General features: G+C 40.7%; 1 protein-coding gene across 11 annotated transcripts in view; it reads right to left on the reverse strand.

Moving 5' to 3' along the window:
- Positions 1–18,061, reverse strand: part of PICALM (phosphatidylinositol binding clathrin assembly protein) — a 100,818-nt gene continuing 82,757 nt past the window's right edge. For 5 of the 11 annotated variants that reach the window (XM_060771146.2, XM_060771145.2, XM_060771148.2 and 2 more), the window contains 6 exons: positions 16,703–16,802; positions 14,861–14,884; positions 10,552–10,611; positions 8,600–8,704; positions 3,279–3,367; positions 1–1,609 (listed from right to left, as the gene is read on the reverse strand). In XM_060771146.2, coding sequence (XP_060627129.2) covers positions 1,504–1,609; positions 3,279–3,367; positions 8,600–8,704; positions 10,552–10,611; positions 14,861–14,884; positions 16,703–16,802 — 484 coding nt within the window. In that variant the 3' untranslated portion in view covers positions 1–1,503. Of the gene's footprint in view, positions 1,610–3,263; positions 3,368–8,599; positions 8,705–10,551; positions 10,612–14,860; positions 14,885–16,702; positions 16,803–18,061 lie in introns of all 11 variants that reach the window. The other 6 variants (XM_060771147.2, XM_060771156.2, XM_060771154.2 and 3 more) reach the window with 3 other exon arrangements.

An 18,061-nucleotide genomic window follows, 5' to 3' on the forward strand; every position in this document is an offset into this window, starting at 1 on the left:
TTCTGTGGAAGCTGCATTTTATTTGAAAATCCACCTTTTTTTTTTTGCTAACGTACATTTTAAGATTTTAAACAAAAATAGAATCTGCGGAGACAATGCAGCAAGTATGCTTAATTCATGTACAGAATTGCTTTCATACCTCTGACTATCCTTCTTAAGGCCCCAGATGCCACCCGAACTGGTATGATGTATTTACACAAGCACCGATCAACAGTGCCGCTTCAAATTATGCAGAAAACTAAAAGGACTCCTACACACCAAGAGGACGGCGCCGCACCCGGACGTTCTCTGGCACAAGCCCCCCGAGAGCGGTGCTTCTGCTGGAGAACTCCAGGGTGGATTACGCCCTTAATAAAGATGCTACTTCCCTTCTGAGATTTCATTCTATGTCATGGTACATGATCACGGAGATGGCACTAGCCAAATGAAGAGGGAGGGAGGTCAAGGCGGTTTTCTTGTCACATAATACCTCAGAAGTTGCATGTGTCCCATGTGGGTTGTTTTTGTACAGAGAAGAAGGAAAGTCTTTGAAAGTGAAAGCAATTCCTCACATTCATTTTGGAAAGGCCGTACGTCAAGTGTAAGATAAATGACATGCCAAGCACAAAGCAAGGAAAGTTCATTCCAGAAGCACCGACGCCTGGTCAGAAATACTGTGCTCCTCCCAATCGGTCAGCTGCCCCCCCTCCTCCCCAAACCTCCTTGCCACAGTCCTTAACGGAACTGACCGTTCAATACACCGACACCTCTAATTCCTGTGGAAATTTGACAACGGGTGTTTTTTCAGACCTTTGAACATACTCAGTGCTCTGTGTGGTTTGGTGCGTACTGAATGACGATGCAAGTCTCAACCAGCATCGTCCTTGTGGATAAAAACGGGAAAAGGGAGGGAAAAAAGAACTCCAAAAGGGAGACATACTGTATACATCCACACTCATTTCCCCACATAGGAGACTTTGCGATACAATGTTACTTGAACTGATAATCATAAATAAATACAAACAATAATACATAAAGGAATGTCTATGCAAACGGAATATATAATTCTTTTTCTTTTAAAGTTAAACTTTTTTTTCATTATTGAGTCTAACGTTTGTGAAGATAGAAGAGAGGAAAATTGTAGAATTAGAGAATTAGGATTTGATCCCCTAGAGAAAAAGTCATTGGCGTTAATGGTAAAAGGTTGCCCAGCTCTTTGTTCCACATGGCAGTTCCAGGTACACGTTTTACCCTTCATAGGAGAACAAGAGGCTTCTTTTTTTGTCTATTATCAATTGATGTTATGGAACAGATGATGAACGTTACGGACATGTTAAGTAATGGGGAGGGGGGTAGAGAAAAAAATTCCCACACCACAATTATGGCAATTCTTGGCTTTATACCGAGTGCAGGGAGGATGCCGAGGCTTCCCTATAGTGCCGCTCCCACTGTTCTTGTTGTTGTTGTTGTGGGCCCTGGGTGATTTTACTGGATGATTTTGGTGAAGGAGAGTCTGAGACACCATCAGTTCTGATCTGGCTGGAAAGAAGGGTTTATCTTTGAGCACATGTCTCCCTGGAACTGTTCCCATTCCTCTCCGCTCCATCTGGCATGATCACATGAACTGTATCTGGAGAAGACAAGACAGCATCAGCATTACACATCCAAAATGCCATCTTCAGACCCTACGGCCAGCAAAACTCTCCTTTGATCATCCACAATCTTGAACATGAAATAAGGCTCTGTGGTGGTGGACCAGAAAGACACTGCACAATGGAAGTGTAAACCCTTTTGGGGAGGAAAAAAAGAAACTTTCTTTATTCATGCAAAGGAAGAAAAGTGTGACAGTTGGTGACTTAACTCTGCCCCAATCTCACAAGACTTTTAAACATGCAATTTGTCTATGAAAACTGATGTATATGTTCTAGCTCAATGAATTCAAACACTAGGCTGGTGCTGTTAGGGGATGAGAGAACGATTCTGCAAGTAAGATTTAATGCTGCACGTGACAACTGACTATCTTATGCAGAAAACAATCTATAAAGTGAACTTTAGCACAGCTGGTTAATCACCAGCAGCAATAAGATCATACCAATCAAAAGGTTGGCAGTTCGAAGCCCGAGTCAGGGTGAGCACTCAAACTTCAGCCCAGCTCAATGTCAATCTAAGCAGTTCCAAAACAGCTGTGAGTACAGAAATTAGGCACCACTTAAGCGGGGAGGTATTTTACGGCACCATAAAAAGGAAGTACTGGCGATCAAAGAATGGAGGAAATCTGTGATCAAGGGCTCTTTGTCATAGAGGATGGAGCGACAGCACCCCCACCACGGTGGCTAGAATTGAGCACAACCTCCAGGATGCCAAAAATGCCGACATACACCTCATCTTTTGTCTGTCCTGTCACTTTAACAGTATTGAATGTTTGCCAAGTATATGTTCTGAGATCCACCCTGAGTCCACTTCGGGGTGATAACGGCGGAATATAAACGATGTAAATAAATAAACGGCATGTTTCTACAATAAACTGAAGCATCTGAAGATGGTGAGACTTTAAACCTAGGAGACTATGCTCAAAGTTTTCACCACCAGCACAGTGAAGTAAGTTCACTTTCTGAACTATTACAATGCCAAAACATTGAAATATAGGATAAAACTACAGCTGTGCCTTATTTTTCTACTGTTTTCTTTTGCTCTTCTACTTTGTCTGGATGGCCATCTGTCAGGGGTGCTTTGAATTAGATTTTCCTGCTTCTTGGCAGGGGATTGGACTGGATGGCCCATGAGGTCTCTTCCAACTCTATGATTCTCTGACTACCAAGATTTGTGGAAAAGCTGGTTTTTTTGCATGTTGATCGAATTAATTTACAAAAATGAATAATGTGGGATGACCAACAAGTTGTGGGAGTGACTACTCTCAAAAATGGGGAGATGCAGAACCATAACAATTGCTAGCAGCTCCCTTTGGATAGAGACCCTCCTTTCTTCTTCACAATGCATTAAATTTTAAAATCATTTCAATGAACAAAAGTCTGGAGGTGTCTTTCACATTGACCAGAAGTTTTCTTTAACAAACACAGAGTAATTTTCAATGTGCTACTCAGGCTCCTGTGTTCCTCGTGAGCTGCAATAGTTTAAATGTGGTCACAGAATCAGAGCATGCAAATCTGTGGAGAGCCCCCCCCCCTCCCCCAATGTTTTAATGTGATAATAGGGAGGTGCTCGGGCTTATACACATATGAGACAGTCTGCACATCGCCAACGCTTCCAGAGTTAGCATGCAATACCTAAAATTGTCCTACAAGAAATCCTGGTGGGAGAGCTCTGCAAAAGGATCCTTCCCTGAAGCTCTGTGAGGACTCTGAGTGGATGGGCTGGAAGCTGCAGACAGCTGGGAGAGACGATGGCGGAGAGGAGGGAAAGAGAAAAAGAAGGCCTCAATGACAGAAATATGAAGGCAGAAAATGTAATGATGGAGGAGGCAGTTAGCAAGACAGTGCTTCGGGCTGAAGCAGCCTGGTTAAAAGAAGGCTGGATGCATGCACAGTTGAACCTGCTGCAATGGTATGGCAGGTGCTGGTTATGCTGGAAGTGAAGAAGCATCCACACTTGTATATAGAGCAGTTAGGGACAGAGGGAACCCTGTTGTGCAGGCCTGCTGTGTCTTTTCTTTTCTTTTTTTTTGCACTCTCTTTCCTAGATCTATGCACTGACTATTTTGCTTCCTGTACAGTATATTTCCCTGGTTACAAGGGATCTGTAAACTCCTGTATGTTTACTATTTATTTAACAGTTGTGGGTCTGTGGACCGTAATAAAGTTCTTATTTCGCTTCCTGTCTCATATAGAGACCACTTTCCCTTTACTTCTCAGAAGTCCTTAGTGTGCTTTATTACCCTGTATTTGAAAAAGGAACAGCATCAGGCTTTATTCTCAAGATAGCTAATACACAAGAGTCAACGTTAGGGACTCTTCTTCCAAAGTTAGGTAACTTTCTTTTGTCTATGTACTCTTTTATAAGAGATGTACTCCCTGGGGTAATAAAAGTAAGTCTCTACACCTTTTTAAAACCTTACCAGAGCATTGTGCATATTTTCTCTCCTCTTTCTTACCATAACCTCATATACAGCCCTGGATACACTACACTCTAGTCCAGTGGATCTCAACCTGGGGTCCCCATATGTTTTTGGCCTACAACTCCCAGAAATCCCAGCCACTTTACCAGCTGTTAGGATTTCTGGAAGTTGAAGGCCAAAAACATCTGGGGACCCCAGGTTGAGAACCACTGTCTAGTCTGTTATAGATACCAAATATTCCTACAGGTTAGAGAATGGCCAAGGTAGCCATGGTGGCACAATGGATCAAACCGTTGTGCTGGCTGAACTGATGATCTGAAGGTCAGTGGTTCAAATCTGCAATATGGGGTGAGCTCTCGTCTATCAGCTCCAGCTTCTCATGCGTGGGCATGAGAGAGGCCTCCCACAGGATGATAAAACATCCAGGCGTCCCCTGGGCAACATCCCTGCAGACAGCCAATTCTCCCACACCAGAAACGACTTGCAGTTTCTCCAGTCGCTTCTGACACAATAAAAAAAGAGAGAGAATGACCAGAGCCAAAGTGAATTGGAGGCAGCTGGAAGAAATTATCAGCACCTCGGACAGTGGTCAGACACAATATCTCAGCAAACACAAAGGTCAGGTCCAATCACATACTACAGCATTGCCACTGGCCAGTAATGGGGGCCAGGGCAAGGCAACCTTTGCTAAATCTCTGACTTCTTTGGTACTGGCACATTAAACAAGGCCAGCCTGCAGCATCAGCTGCTAAAAGCAGCAAATATTTGCAGAAACACCAAGAGTTCTTATCTGTTCTATCTGAAGGCTTGAAACAAACCTATCCCATTGGGAAGAATGCAATGGGGTTAGACTCAATCGATCTCATATGGCAATTCTGACCTGATAAATTTTACTATAACATTGATTTCTGGCTACTAAACTTTACTTTCTAAACCTATTTGTCTTGTATTCATATTGTATGATGTAGGTTCTCAAAACAGCTGCTGTCCCATTTTTATATCAGTCTAGCCTCTCTCCAATGTTCTGGCTTAGTCATCTTCTAATTTCCTCCCATCTTATGAAGATGACACCTTCTGTAAGTTATCAGAACTGCTTTCTACATCTTAAATAAGAAATGGTTGTTGCTGATGACGCAAATTCATGTTGCTACAATTATAGGGAAAATCAGTATACAAGCAAAGCATCTTTCGGATTACTTTTCACCTGGCAATGCAGAATACACTGGTGACGGAATATATATATGGGATGCTGGAGACGTATGTGATGCCTTCACATGAAGTATGAAGTGGAGAAGGAGAGAAGGGGGCAGGTATCCAATCATAAAACCACAACTGATTGTCCGTTCAGAAATTAGTAATTAGTAACACAACACAGTCTTTGCATGCAAGGAGTTCCAGGTTTAAATTGATGCCACCTCCAAGTAAAAGCTTCAGAACCAATGATAGGAAATCATCTTGTGCAGGACAGAAGAAGTAATGCAGGGCTAACATGAACTACTAGTTGGCATTGGCTAACTTCCCACCTCCTCTGAAAGGAACCAGATAAAAAGGAAGGATTCTTGTTTGTAAATCTATTACTACTGCTGCCATAATGGGCATATTCATTTAGAAGCCCATCTCACTGTGTTCAATGTTCAATTCCAAGTATACAAAGAACTGCAAAGCCTTGGGACAAGAAATCAAACTGACAATCTTTAAATTAACTGTCTTGTCTTCTTCAAATTGTCATTTTACTCTTGTACTCATGGCACACTGTGGCCTTTCACACTCACCCCAGATGCAAGGACATCCCTCCCTTTTTCACTGGGGCCCCTTCCACACAGATGAATACAATCCCATATTTTCTGCTTTGAACTGGAATATATGGAAGTGGACTCAGATAATCCAGTTCAAAGCAGATACTGTGTGATTTTCTGCCTTGATATTCTGGGTTATATAGCTGCGTGAAAGGGCCCTGGATCAACAGCATACCATTTTATCCTTCAAGAGTCATGGTGATGATACAATCTATTCAAACTCTATACACATCTCAACTTAAACACCAGGTGTTGTGTGTGTGTTCAAAACTAACACCGAATTTGATATTCTTGCATTTTCTGTTATCTATATAATTTCTTGAAGAGGGGAAGAAACCTTTTCGTCTGTCGTTCAGTCTAATCAGTCACCCTCAAGAAGAGTTATACTCAAAACATGGGGCACACAGTTTTTCTTACATTCCTGAAGTCCTCTTCTAACATTATTGTATAAATATTGAGTGTCTTCCTGTTACTACAGACAACGAATTCACCATGCGGGGGAAGCACAACATAGGATCCATTTAGCTCAGTGGTTCTCAACCTGTGGGTCCCCAGATACTACTACTACTACTACTACTAATAATAATAATAATAAAACTTTATTTATACCCCGCCACCATCTCCCCAAGTGACTCGGAGTGGCTTACATGAGGCCAAGCCCAACAGTAAATCAATAAACAAAACAGTAAATACAATACAATTAATATAAATCACATATAAACAATAACCAAAAAACAGTAACACACAAAGATTAAAAACCTATGTAATTGTTTACAAATTAAAAAATAAACACTGGGCATGAGCAAGGTATGATATAACTTGTATAGGATTTTCAAAGAGAGATGAGGGAACGCAGTCAATCCTAACCTGGTAGTAAAGTGCATTCTGAAGGCATATTGCTGAGAGTTTTCTTTATTCTGGGAAGGCACACTGGAACAGCCATGTTTTCAAGCTCCTCCTAAAGACTGCCAGGGTTGGGGCATGCCTGATGTCCTTGGGAAGTGAGTTCCAGAGTTGGGGGGGCCTTCAACTCACAGAAATCCTAACATCTGGTAAACTGACTGGGATTTCTGGGAGTTGTAGGTCAATACACCTGGGGACCCACAGGTTGAGAACCACTGATGTAGCTCCACCTAAGTAAAATGTCTGAAACTTCTCATGACTTGTTGTAGCTGCTAGCAGGTGTTGCTAACAGTTCTAACAGATGCTGCAGTTGCCCAGTTTAACCTTCCCTCAAGACCAGACTACTTCTCAGACAGGACTGCAACGACAGAACAACAGCACCACATCTATGAAGCAACAAGCTCTCCATCCATGGCTGTAGCAGCTGCTGGAGACTCCTCATTGTAACTCTGAAAAGGAGACGTGAACTGGGACACAGGCGTTTGAGTGTATGAATCCAGGTCAGGAATTAAACAATATTTTTCTTCCTGTGTGTTTGGAGGTGAGGAACTAAATGTGGAAACGAAGAGGAAGAATAAATGCCACAGATGGTTACAATGGAAGGGGAGGAGACAGTGTAATGAATGATCATGTTCAGTTTCATGGCACTGATGGAAGCTGAGGCTCATCCACTCAAGTTAGTTTTGAAACACATTTGATTCCCATTATGCGGAGGGCTCCTCCACCCGCGTCCGTGTAGCTTAAATAACAAAACATCTGCCAATACCAACAAGTGACCGAGAAGGAGAGGCTTTTTCAGAAGCCAAGCAAACACAGTGCACAATGCCTCTAGTGTGAAAAAACAGGAGGCAGAGTGAAGGCCCAACACTGCCAAAACTTATGGCACCAACAAGCTCCCACAACGGGCCTTTGTTTCCTCCTCAAGAACCACTAATAAATCTGACATCAGCAAAGTCAATCCAAGCACAAGGAGGAAGGACAAAACTCTCAATCCAATGGCCAGCTCAGCAAGTGCCTCAATTACGAATATGCTGCCAATCCCATGTGTGGTTTCCACAGGAAATGTATTTCTCCACCCTTTAAGAACACAGTCAGGACCAGCTATCCAGGTGTTCCAAAAGGCAACATGGTACAAATCCCTTTCAAGCCATATCAGTCATGGATATCTGTGGGGAGGACAGGAGAAATAGCAGTGTTCCCAGGATTCACCTGGATTTCCTTTCTACAATGATTCCATCCAAAGGTGCAGACTGTGAGGAAGAACATACAGTCCATTTTAAAAAGTGCACCAAGAGGACAACACTCCTCTATTCCAAATACATGTATGTTAGAACCCACAAGGGAATAATGCTTCTCACCGTGTGTGCAAGCAGCCCCTAATCAGCAATCATGCACTTTCATACAAAAGTTGTGCTAATTAAGAGGGAAATGTGTCACATCAGGAATATGTCTTTAAAATGAAACTGTCGCACACATTAAACTCTACATATCTATTCCCCTGCATTAGTCCTCTGTATGTGCTTTTTAAGATCACATCTTCTTAATTCCTGTACCATCCTCTCCTCCCTGCCAAGATGCCTCTTTTCTTAAAATCTGCTTTAAAGGAGACCTTCTTATGATTCCACTTTCCTCAATGATATGAAAACGTCCGAGTCTTGTCAGAGCCTCTGTATTATTTACTTTGATTGCAACTGTCTCTGCAGAGCCCATTTCATGTCTGAAGCAGAAACATCATGCTTCCAGACAAGACAACAGCGTATGTCATTAAAACACAGGAATACAGCATGCAATAGATCATGTTCTTGTGCTGCTGGAGACTTAAAGCTTTAGAGTCCAATTCAATACCCACCTGGGCTCCCGATACAGGGCCAAAAGGATTTGGAGGTCTCATGACAGGTTGGCTGTATATTAAGGTTGGTTGTGTGAGTACTGGTACTCCTCCCATTTGAGATGGCTAAAATCCAGAAGAGCACAGAGTTAATTTTATATGCACCTTTTTAAAATCACCAAGAGACAAGAATACTTCCAATAATCAGTTCACAGTGCTGTAGATAAAACATTTAGAAAATATCAAAATCTGGCTACCAGTATGAAAAAAACTCTAAAATTACAACAGCAAAACAACAGAGAGGAAACAGGAACTAACAAGCTACACCCAAAAACTGCCAGGCCATCAAATGCTAATCAAGGTGGTCAGTTGAAACATTCACACTTAGCTCCAGCAGACAAGAGTTCTTTGTCCCACCCTGGACATTCCACAGATATATAAACCCCATTTTCCTAGTTCCAACAGACTTCACCACCTCTGAGGATGCTTGCCATAGATGCAGGCGAAATGTCAGGAGTGAATGCCTCTAGAACATGGCCATATAGCTTGAAAAAACCTACAACAACCCAGTGATTCCGGCCATGAAAGCCTTTGACAATATATCAGAAGTGTTTTGGATTTACAATCATCACTAAAAGAGCACTAGATGTACCTCTCCTGAACGCTAGTTCTCTTCCCATAAGCACCTTCATTCCCTCAGGACTGATGAGTGATAACAAAGTTTTAGCACAGCCGGTTAATCACCAGCAGCAATAGATCACACAAATCGAAAGGTTGGCAGTTAGAAGACCGGGTCGAGATGAGCATTTAACCTCCAGCCCAGCTTACTGTCCACTTAAGCCGTTCCAAAACAGTTGTGAGTAGAGAAATTAGGCAACATAAAGAAAGTACCAGAAAATGCTGGTGATCAAAGGAAGGAGGAATTCTGTGATCAAGGTTCTTCATTATAGAGGATGGAGCGACAGCACCCTCATGTGGACAAAATCTAGCACAACCTCCAGGACGCTGAAGTTGGGAAAAATGCCGACATAATCTGTTGTCTGTCCTGTTTGTTTAACAGCACTGAATGTTTGCCATGTATGTGTTTTGCGATCTGCGCTGAGTTCCCTTCGGTGTGAGAAGGGTGAAATATAAATACGGCAAATAAATAAATAAACAAACAAGTTCCATGTTTCCACATACAAGATGCTTTGGTGGAATCAGCTAAACCCAAAACTTTTTAAAAATACCAATTTTAACAAATAAAAGTCTTTGGCTATGCCTTTCTTTATACACTGACCGCAGCTATATTTGGAATGAATCCACACGTGTTCTACAATAGTGTACATGTATGTGTAATCACCAATATTTGTTATATTCTGCATGAAATTTCAAAAATGTATATCCTGAATTCCCACAGTTAAAAGTGTTCAGGTCTACCTGTTCTGAAAACAATAGAATTGATTGAACAAGCTAAACCATAGACACAATAGCAGCTATAAACCCATTACAATAGCAAATCTGTCAGGTGTGCAGTGGTTTGTTTGTAGAACACTCCACTATCTTCCTCCCTACCACCGACATGATAGCCATGTATAAATATGTGAGAGGAAGCCACAGGGAGGAGGGAGCAAGCTTGTTTTCTGCTTCCCTGGAGACTAGGACGCGGAACAATGGCTTCACACTACAAGAAAGGAGATTCCATCTGAACATGAGGAAGAACTTCTTGACTGCGAGAGCCGTTCAGCAGTGGAACTCTCTGCCCTGGAGTGTGGTGGAGGCTCCTTCTTTGGAAGCTTTTAAACAGAGGCTGGATGGCCATCTGTCGGGGGTGATTTGAATGCAATATTCCTGCTTCCTGGCAGGGGGTTGGACTGGATGGCCCATGAGGTCTCTTCCAACTCTTTGATTCTATGATTCTATAAACAGCAGAGAAAAGCAATGCTAACAGCCGAGACAAACATTTAACCTTACACAAAATGAAGTTTACTTACCATCCCATATCCCATCATTCCTGTTGGTGTTGTAGCAGGATAAGCCATGACAGGTGGTGCCTAATCAGAGAAAAAGAATGTTAAACTTAATAAAAGAGGTAAAAATAAGTTCTCCGAAACAGTAATGACTTGGCTAGACTAGGAAAGTGAAGTGACAGCTAATTTCCTGATTTACCAAGACAGCCATTAACTGGCACTCAAGCAACTTCCTAGAAAGCTCACATTGCTATCCTCATAGGGAACTCTTTCCTTTTTAAGTTGAACACAGCTGAAAATACCCAAGGTCGCACATGACAGCTGGTGCCCAGCCATGACAAGGTAGAGTGGCATGTTCCCATAGAGGCTTAACTGATAATATGTGCAGTGATTACATTTTGGGAAAGGAGCTTACAAAAAGCATAAATGGAGGTGCTGTCAACTCATTTTTAAAGCTGCATAAAAACCACAATGAGGAGATTCACTCAACCACAAGGAGCTTGAATAACACCTGAATGTCTTTCCTTTTCCTTTTATCTAACTGTTCTGAAAAGGAAGCTTTAAAATTTGATCAGTATCAGTGCAAAATAGTTTCAATCAAGAATTTAAACTGCGAAGTTTTTTATATGGAAGGTTTTTTTTGGTTTTTTGGCAAAAATTGTTAGTTGACTTTTAAGATATTACAATTAATATCTGGGGTTTTAGAGTTGGGTGCCACGTATATGCAGATGACACCCAACTCTATCACTTTCCACCTAATTCCAAGGACGCTGTCCTGATATGAAACCAGTGTCTGTCATTGGTAATGGACTGAATGAGGTCAAACAAATTGAAACAGACAAGACAGAGGTGCTCCTGGTCAGTCGGAAGGCAGATCAGGAAATAGGGATTCAGCCTGTACTGAATTAGATTACACTCCCCCCTGAAGACACAGGTCCATAGTTTGTGGGTCAATGGACTCAATGTTAAAATTGGAGGCCCAGATATCTGTGGTGGCAGGAGGGCCGTCAAACAATTAAAACTTGTGAGCCAATTGCGCCTCTTCCTTGAGAAGCCAGATCTGGATATGGTGGTACATGCTTTGGATACATCCCATCTGGATTATTGTAACGTGTTTTATATGGGGCTTCCTTTGAACAGTGCTCGGAAATTTCAGCTGGTCCAAAGAGCTGCAGCCAGGTTGCTAACTAGGGCTGGCTACGGGAAGCACAATGATTTTAACAGGACGACACTGGAGATGACGTTTTCAATGGTTTTAATTATTTATATGGTATTTATAACATCAGGTTGAATGTTTTTTAATTGTACGTTATGAATGTATGGCATCAAATTCTGCAAATTTCTGTAAGCCGCCTTGAGTTGCCATAAGGCTGAGAAAGGCAGGCTACAAATGTCGTAAATAAATTAAGTACATCTATTTGCACCTTACCTAGCTGCTAGCATTCACCCAGTTAAATTGCTGTCCCCCCCCCCCCCAAATTTTTTAATGTAATTTTAGAGGTTTTAAATGATATTTTAAGGATTTAATATGTTAGTAATTATGTGGATTATTTTATGTCTTGTTTATTTATGTCCATTTATAATTTACCGAGTTGTTCTTGATTTGTTAACGGCGCTCTATCCAGTCATGCCGGCCACATGACCTTGGAGATGTCTATGGACAATGCCGGCTCTTCAGCTTATATATGGAGATGAGCACCACATCTCAGAGTCGGACATGACTGTACTTCATGTCAGGGGAAAACCTTTACCTTTACCTTTTCTTGATTTGTTTACATATTACTGTTGGCATTGAACGTTTGCCATTCTATATTTTGTTGTGAGCCGCCCTGAGTCCATTCGGGAAAATAAGGTGGGCTCTAAATAAAGTTTCATTTCTCCTGTTACAGCAGCTTCATTGGCTGCCACTTTGTTTCCAGGCACAATTCAAAGTGCTGGTTATGACCTTTAAAGCCCTAAGATGGCTCAGGTCCAGGCTATTTGGCTGACTGCATCCCCTTGTATGAACCTGCCCGGGCCCTGAGATCTTCAAGAGAGGCTCTTCTCTTGATTCCACCTCTATCTTAAGCACATTTGGTGGGAATGAGAGAGCTGGCCTTCTCGGTGGCTGCCCCTCGACTATGGAAGTCCTTATCCAGGGAAGCCAGAATTGTCCCTTCCTTGCTGTCCTTCCGACTGCAGACTAAAACCTTTTTATTCAGGCAGGCTTTTAAAGAAGCTTTTAAAGATCAAGTCAGGGGTTGTTGTGGTTTTTAGCTTTGTTTATGTTTTATTAATTTTAACTGAACCCTTTTATATTTAATTCTATTTGAATGTGTGTATATTGGCTGATTTTACATTGTGGAGAGAAAAAGTGGGTATAAATAAAAATAATAATAGGTAAATTACAAAAAAATTAAATATAATAATATAATTACAGAAGAGAGGATATCCTCTCCATGTTTGAGTCCCAATCTTCAAAATAACCTTGACTAAAAATCTTTCAGTAAAGAGGAAGGATGTAAGTGCATAAGTAGAAATTCCACTCAAAAATCTACCTCTGGCAAATTCTCACATCATAATCAAGAAATCTTTAAAAAATGTGTAAAAATTGCCATAAAATATGGTAACTTAAGGAAAAATGCATGACTATACAATCCACACTGGGACTTTATCCTGTGCAAATCCTACCAGAGCTAAGGGGAAGAAATACAAAAGCATGGTTGAAACTTGACATGGTAGCATTTCTTCAGGAGGTTTAACCCCCTGCAAACAAAATTGCCCTGGAAAAGGTGGAGGAGAAAGGAACAACATCGCTTTTCAGAAATCATTGCTTCCATGAGTCAAAATATCCACTGGACAATGGGATTTCTCATCTTGCAACTGGCTATCATGGTTAATGAAATGATACAGCAATTAATACTCATAAAGCTAAAGAAGCAAAGTATTATGCATATGCAAACATATGGCCATACAGTTGCTGGGCTGTTTAAGTGCTTAAGGATAGCTTAGGATTTTCCCCACAATGAGAAGAACACAGGGAAAGACCAACAGTAACACGCAAGGAAAAACAAATTATGCGGAAGTGAGATATAATTATACCTATAATTATACGAGCTAAAGAAATAAATATGTTGTTGAAGTCTTTCATGGCCTGAATCACTGGGTTGCTCTAAGTTTTCCGGGCTGTAGGCCATGTTCCTGAAGCATTCTCTCCTGCTATTTCGCCCACATCTATGGCAGGCATCCTGAGAGGTTGAGGGGTCTGTTGGAAACCAGGCAAGTAAGGTTTATATATCTGTGGAATGACCAGGGTGGGAGAAAGAACTCTTGCCTGCTTGAGGCAAGTGTGAATGTTGCAATTGGCCAACTTGATTAGCATGTAATGGCCTTGCAGCTTCAATGCCTGGCTGCCTCCTGCCTGGGGGAATTCTTTGTTTGGAGGTGTTAGCTGGCCCTGATTGATTCTCGTCTGGAATTCCCCCGTTACTTTTTATTTACTGTCCTGATTTTAGTGGTTTTTAATACTGGTAACCGGATTTTGTTCATTTTCATGGTCCTCCTTCTGGCTAAAATTGTCCACATGATTGTGGATTTCTGGAACATGGCCACACAGCCCGGAAAACACACAGCAACCTAAAGAAATAAAGCCATTACATTTATGGATATGAAACAATTCATAATATCCAAAGTTCGATGTGTAAAGCAAATAAGTATTTGGAATAAGTTACAAATATTAGTGACTTTATCCTTTAGCTCTTATTGCATCTTGTCACCAGTTAGGCTTACTGGCCATTTGTGTGCGACTGAGTTGTCATTTTAACTACTATTATTTGATGGTTTTTGTACAGAAATGAGATGGGACTCTTTAAAAGGAGAATTCAAAAATCATGATCGACCTTTTAAGGATCAATTCACCCTTCTTTATCGTTTTGGGACCTATTGGTCTCTCCCCATTTGAAAAGAAGTCTATACATAGTGGAGTGTGAATAGAAGCCTGTGAGGTTCCATGCAGTAGTTATTCACACGCACAAATGCCTTTTTTATTTACTTTATTCAAATGCATTAAAAAAGGCCATACGGACACGCACACCCACACCAGCTCTCCGGCAGCAAATGGCAGAGTTGAAAGCAAGAAATAAAAAATCATCGTAAGATTTTTCCATGCCGTCATTGGCGTCAAGAGACCTGCAGGACACCCGTAAGATCTGGAGCCCCTCAAGATTTCCAACATGCCCAAAGATCTTAACATAAGGAGAGTGTGAAAGAGCAGGATAATGAGGTTCTGCTGTAGTGGTTAATATCAGCATGCCGATTTGATTGCAAATAAAGGCTGCAGGTTTTGTTCACTTACGTATTGTGGAAAATGCATGCCATTCTGTTTTTCCCCGGAAGAACAATTACATAATGCAATAACACTGGATTAGAAATGAGTACTTACACAACAGAATATACACAGGAGCATTTTAGTCACAAGTGCGCTTAACAATCCTGAAAACACACATTCTTATAATCCAAAGCCCTTTATGTGAAGCATCTGGTAAAAAGGACACTGACAAGGTGGATGAGCCCACAACCAAATATTGCACTTGTTTTAAACATGTTTTTTTGAGTGAAAACATGGATTTAAAAAAATAATAGAATCCACCCATTAAAGGCCAAGCATACACAAGGAAACCAGAGGACAAATGAGTTAAAGCAGAAGATGAAGCAAACAAGTTAGTCCTTCCTGTCCTAACATTACAAATTTTAGGAACTCTATACAGAACACAGATGTTATCCTGTATCACAAACACTTGGAATGTGCCCAGAGAAAGGCGACTCAAATGATCAAGGGTCTGGAGAACAACCCGTATGAGGAGCGGCTTAAAGAGCTGGGCATATTTAGCCTGCAGAAGAGAAGGCTGAGAGGAGACATGATGAGGGCCATGTATAAATATGTGAGGGGAAGTCATAGGGAGGAGGGAGCAAGCTCGTTTTTTTGCTTCCCTGGAGACTAGGATACGGAATTTTAAAAAATATTTTAATGTACTGCTGATGGTTGTTTGTTTTATGATGTTCGGCATCCTATGATCCTTTTTTGTGAAGCTTCCCTGAGTCCCCCCTCGAGGGTGAGAATGGTGGGGTAAAAATATGGCAAATAAATAAATAAATAAATAAATAAAATTGCTTCAAACTACAGAAAAGGAGATTCCACCTGAACATTAGGAAGAGCTTCCTGGCTATGAGAACTGTTCAGCAGTGGAACTCTCTGCCCCAAAGTGTGGTGTAGTCTTCTTCTTTTGAGGCTTTTAAACAGAGGCTGGATGGCCATCTGTCGGGGGTGCTTTGAACGCGATTTTTCTGCTTCTTGGGAGAATGGGGTTAGACTGGATAGCCCATAAGGTCTCTTCAAACTCTGATTTTATGATACATGAACTGGACCTAGCATTACAATGGTTTTCTATGTGCAGAGATTGGAGAAAGCCTCTGCAGTAGGGCATAGTACAATTCAGAAAGAGCAATTATCACATAATCATCTGGCTCTGGAAGTACTGTTACTAATTTAGAAGCAACAATCTTTGTACAGGAGCAGTTAGCAGTGAACTATGAGTCACTAGAGGAATTAGAACTTCCCAATTATCTGCCCATCACAATTTCACTGGAGATTGAAATCCTCAGAGAAGAGGGGAAGACCCTTTCCTGCTCATCTTACTTGAAAACTGGTCATGTATAGAAACGTCTAACTCTTCTTCCCTCCCAAAGCTGGAATAACTAAAAGGGAGAATCAGCCAGCACAGAAATGAATAGCCTTTGCTCTCTCTTTCTGATCCATCCCAGTATAACATTCCTATGATCTCTGCAAACGCATAGCTAAAAATGAGCCTTTAGTTCCCATTTTAGAGTACAAAAATAGCAGCAGAAGTGGGCCACGTTGTCCACAAGTTAGTACATGCTTAAAACACACAATTTCAGAAGCACCTCAAAATCTGGGAAATTACTTCAGTCCCCCTGTTATGTGAAAGGGCAAGTGATCTGATGGTCCATGGATACTGACTTTAAGACAAATGACCAATGACCACTTGATGTAATATGCCCTTAAGTAATATCTATGTAGTGATCTTGGTTTTTAAATTGCTCTCCTGCCCAAATCTTTGGGTTAATTCACTTTCCCAATACATTTTGAGCTGTTGAAGTTATGTCTAGAATGGCTTACCATTGTTGGGGCATTCCATGCTGTCGTGGGTGCAACTTTGGGTTGCCAGTTGGTGCCTCCTGTTAGTTTCTTTTCTCCTGGCTGTGTCCAATTCACATCACTTGAAACAAATGTTTTAACATATTAACAATTGGATATTATTTTCTAGCTTATTTTCTTGCAGATGAAGTACAAAAGAAGAACAAAAACAAGTTACAGCCAAATCTGTCTGTCTTTCCCACAAGTATCAACATCCTGGGCGAAAAAACTGTACAAGCCTTCAAATATAGCTTAAACATTATAAAAATGAAAGTAGACAAACTTTATTCATATATTTCTAACCTGAGGTGAACAACATATCACTATCTTCAACATGATATTGATCAAGCCAAATAAGTCAGGTAGAAGGCAAATAGGCATGAAGAAGTTTAAATGCAGGAGGTAAAGCTGAGGACGTACTTAAATGAGACACCATGGTTAATTCTGAGAGGCAATGATAGTCCCAAAAGAGCGACAGATGTTGTTTTCGGAAGGCTATTTGTCCACCTTCAGGTCTCGTCTCTCTAAAAGGGTTTAGTACACCCCATTACCCCATTGGTTTAGTTCAGGAGCACTCTCAGAAAAAGAAACTCCAAGGAAGGTATAGTGACAGCAGTGCTCTCTCCTTTCCTACCAAAGTTACTGTATATACTCAAGAATTTTTTGTGTTCGATCTTTGATTTTATATTGCTGTGTTGTTTATTACATTGGTTTGTGCATTTTATGTCTTGTGTATATTGTGTCTGTGTTGATGGGCGTGACCTCATGTAAGTATTATTATTATTATTATTATTATTATTATTATTATTAGCATAAGCCGACCTGAATATAAGCCGAGGCATTTAATTTTACCACAACAATGTAATAAGAACAATAATAGTAATAATAATAGAGTAAGATAATAAATATAATAATACCAGTAATAAATAGTCAAATAATAAATGTAATAATTTCAATAATGGAGTAATATAATAAATGTAATACTAATAATAAATAAAATAAAATAATAAATGTAATATTAATAAGAGTAAAATAATAAATGTAATAAAATAATAATGGAGCAAAATAAAGGAAATGTAATAATAATAGAGTTAAATAAATGTAATAATACTAACAATAATAAATAGATTAAAATCATAAATATAATAAATAAAGCCCTAAATGGCCCCAGCCCAGTTTACCTATCCAAACGCATCTCCCTTTACGAACCACCATGAAGACTATGATCTTCTGGGGAGGCCCTGCTCTTGGTCCCACCACTGTCACAGGCGTGTTTGGCAGGGACGGGAGACAGGGCCTTCTCAGTGACTATGGAACTCCCTTCCTAGTAAGACTAGATCA

This window comes from Anolis sagrei, chromosome 3 (assembly GCF_037176765.1).
Source record: "Anolis sagrei isolate rAnoSag1 chromosome 3, rAnoSag1.mat, whole genome shotgun sequence".
NCBI classification, from domain to species: Eukaryota; Metazoa; Chordata; class Lepidosauria; order Squamata; family Dactyloidae; genus Anolis; species Anolis sagrei.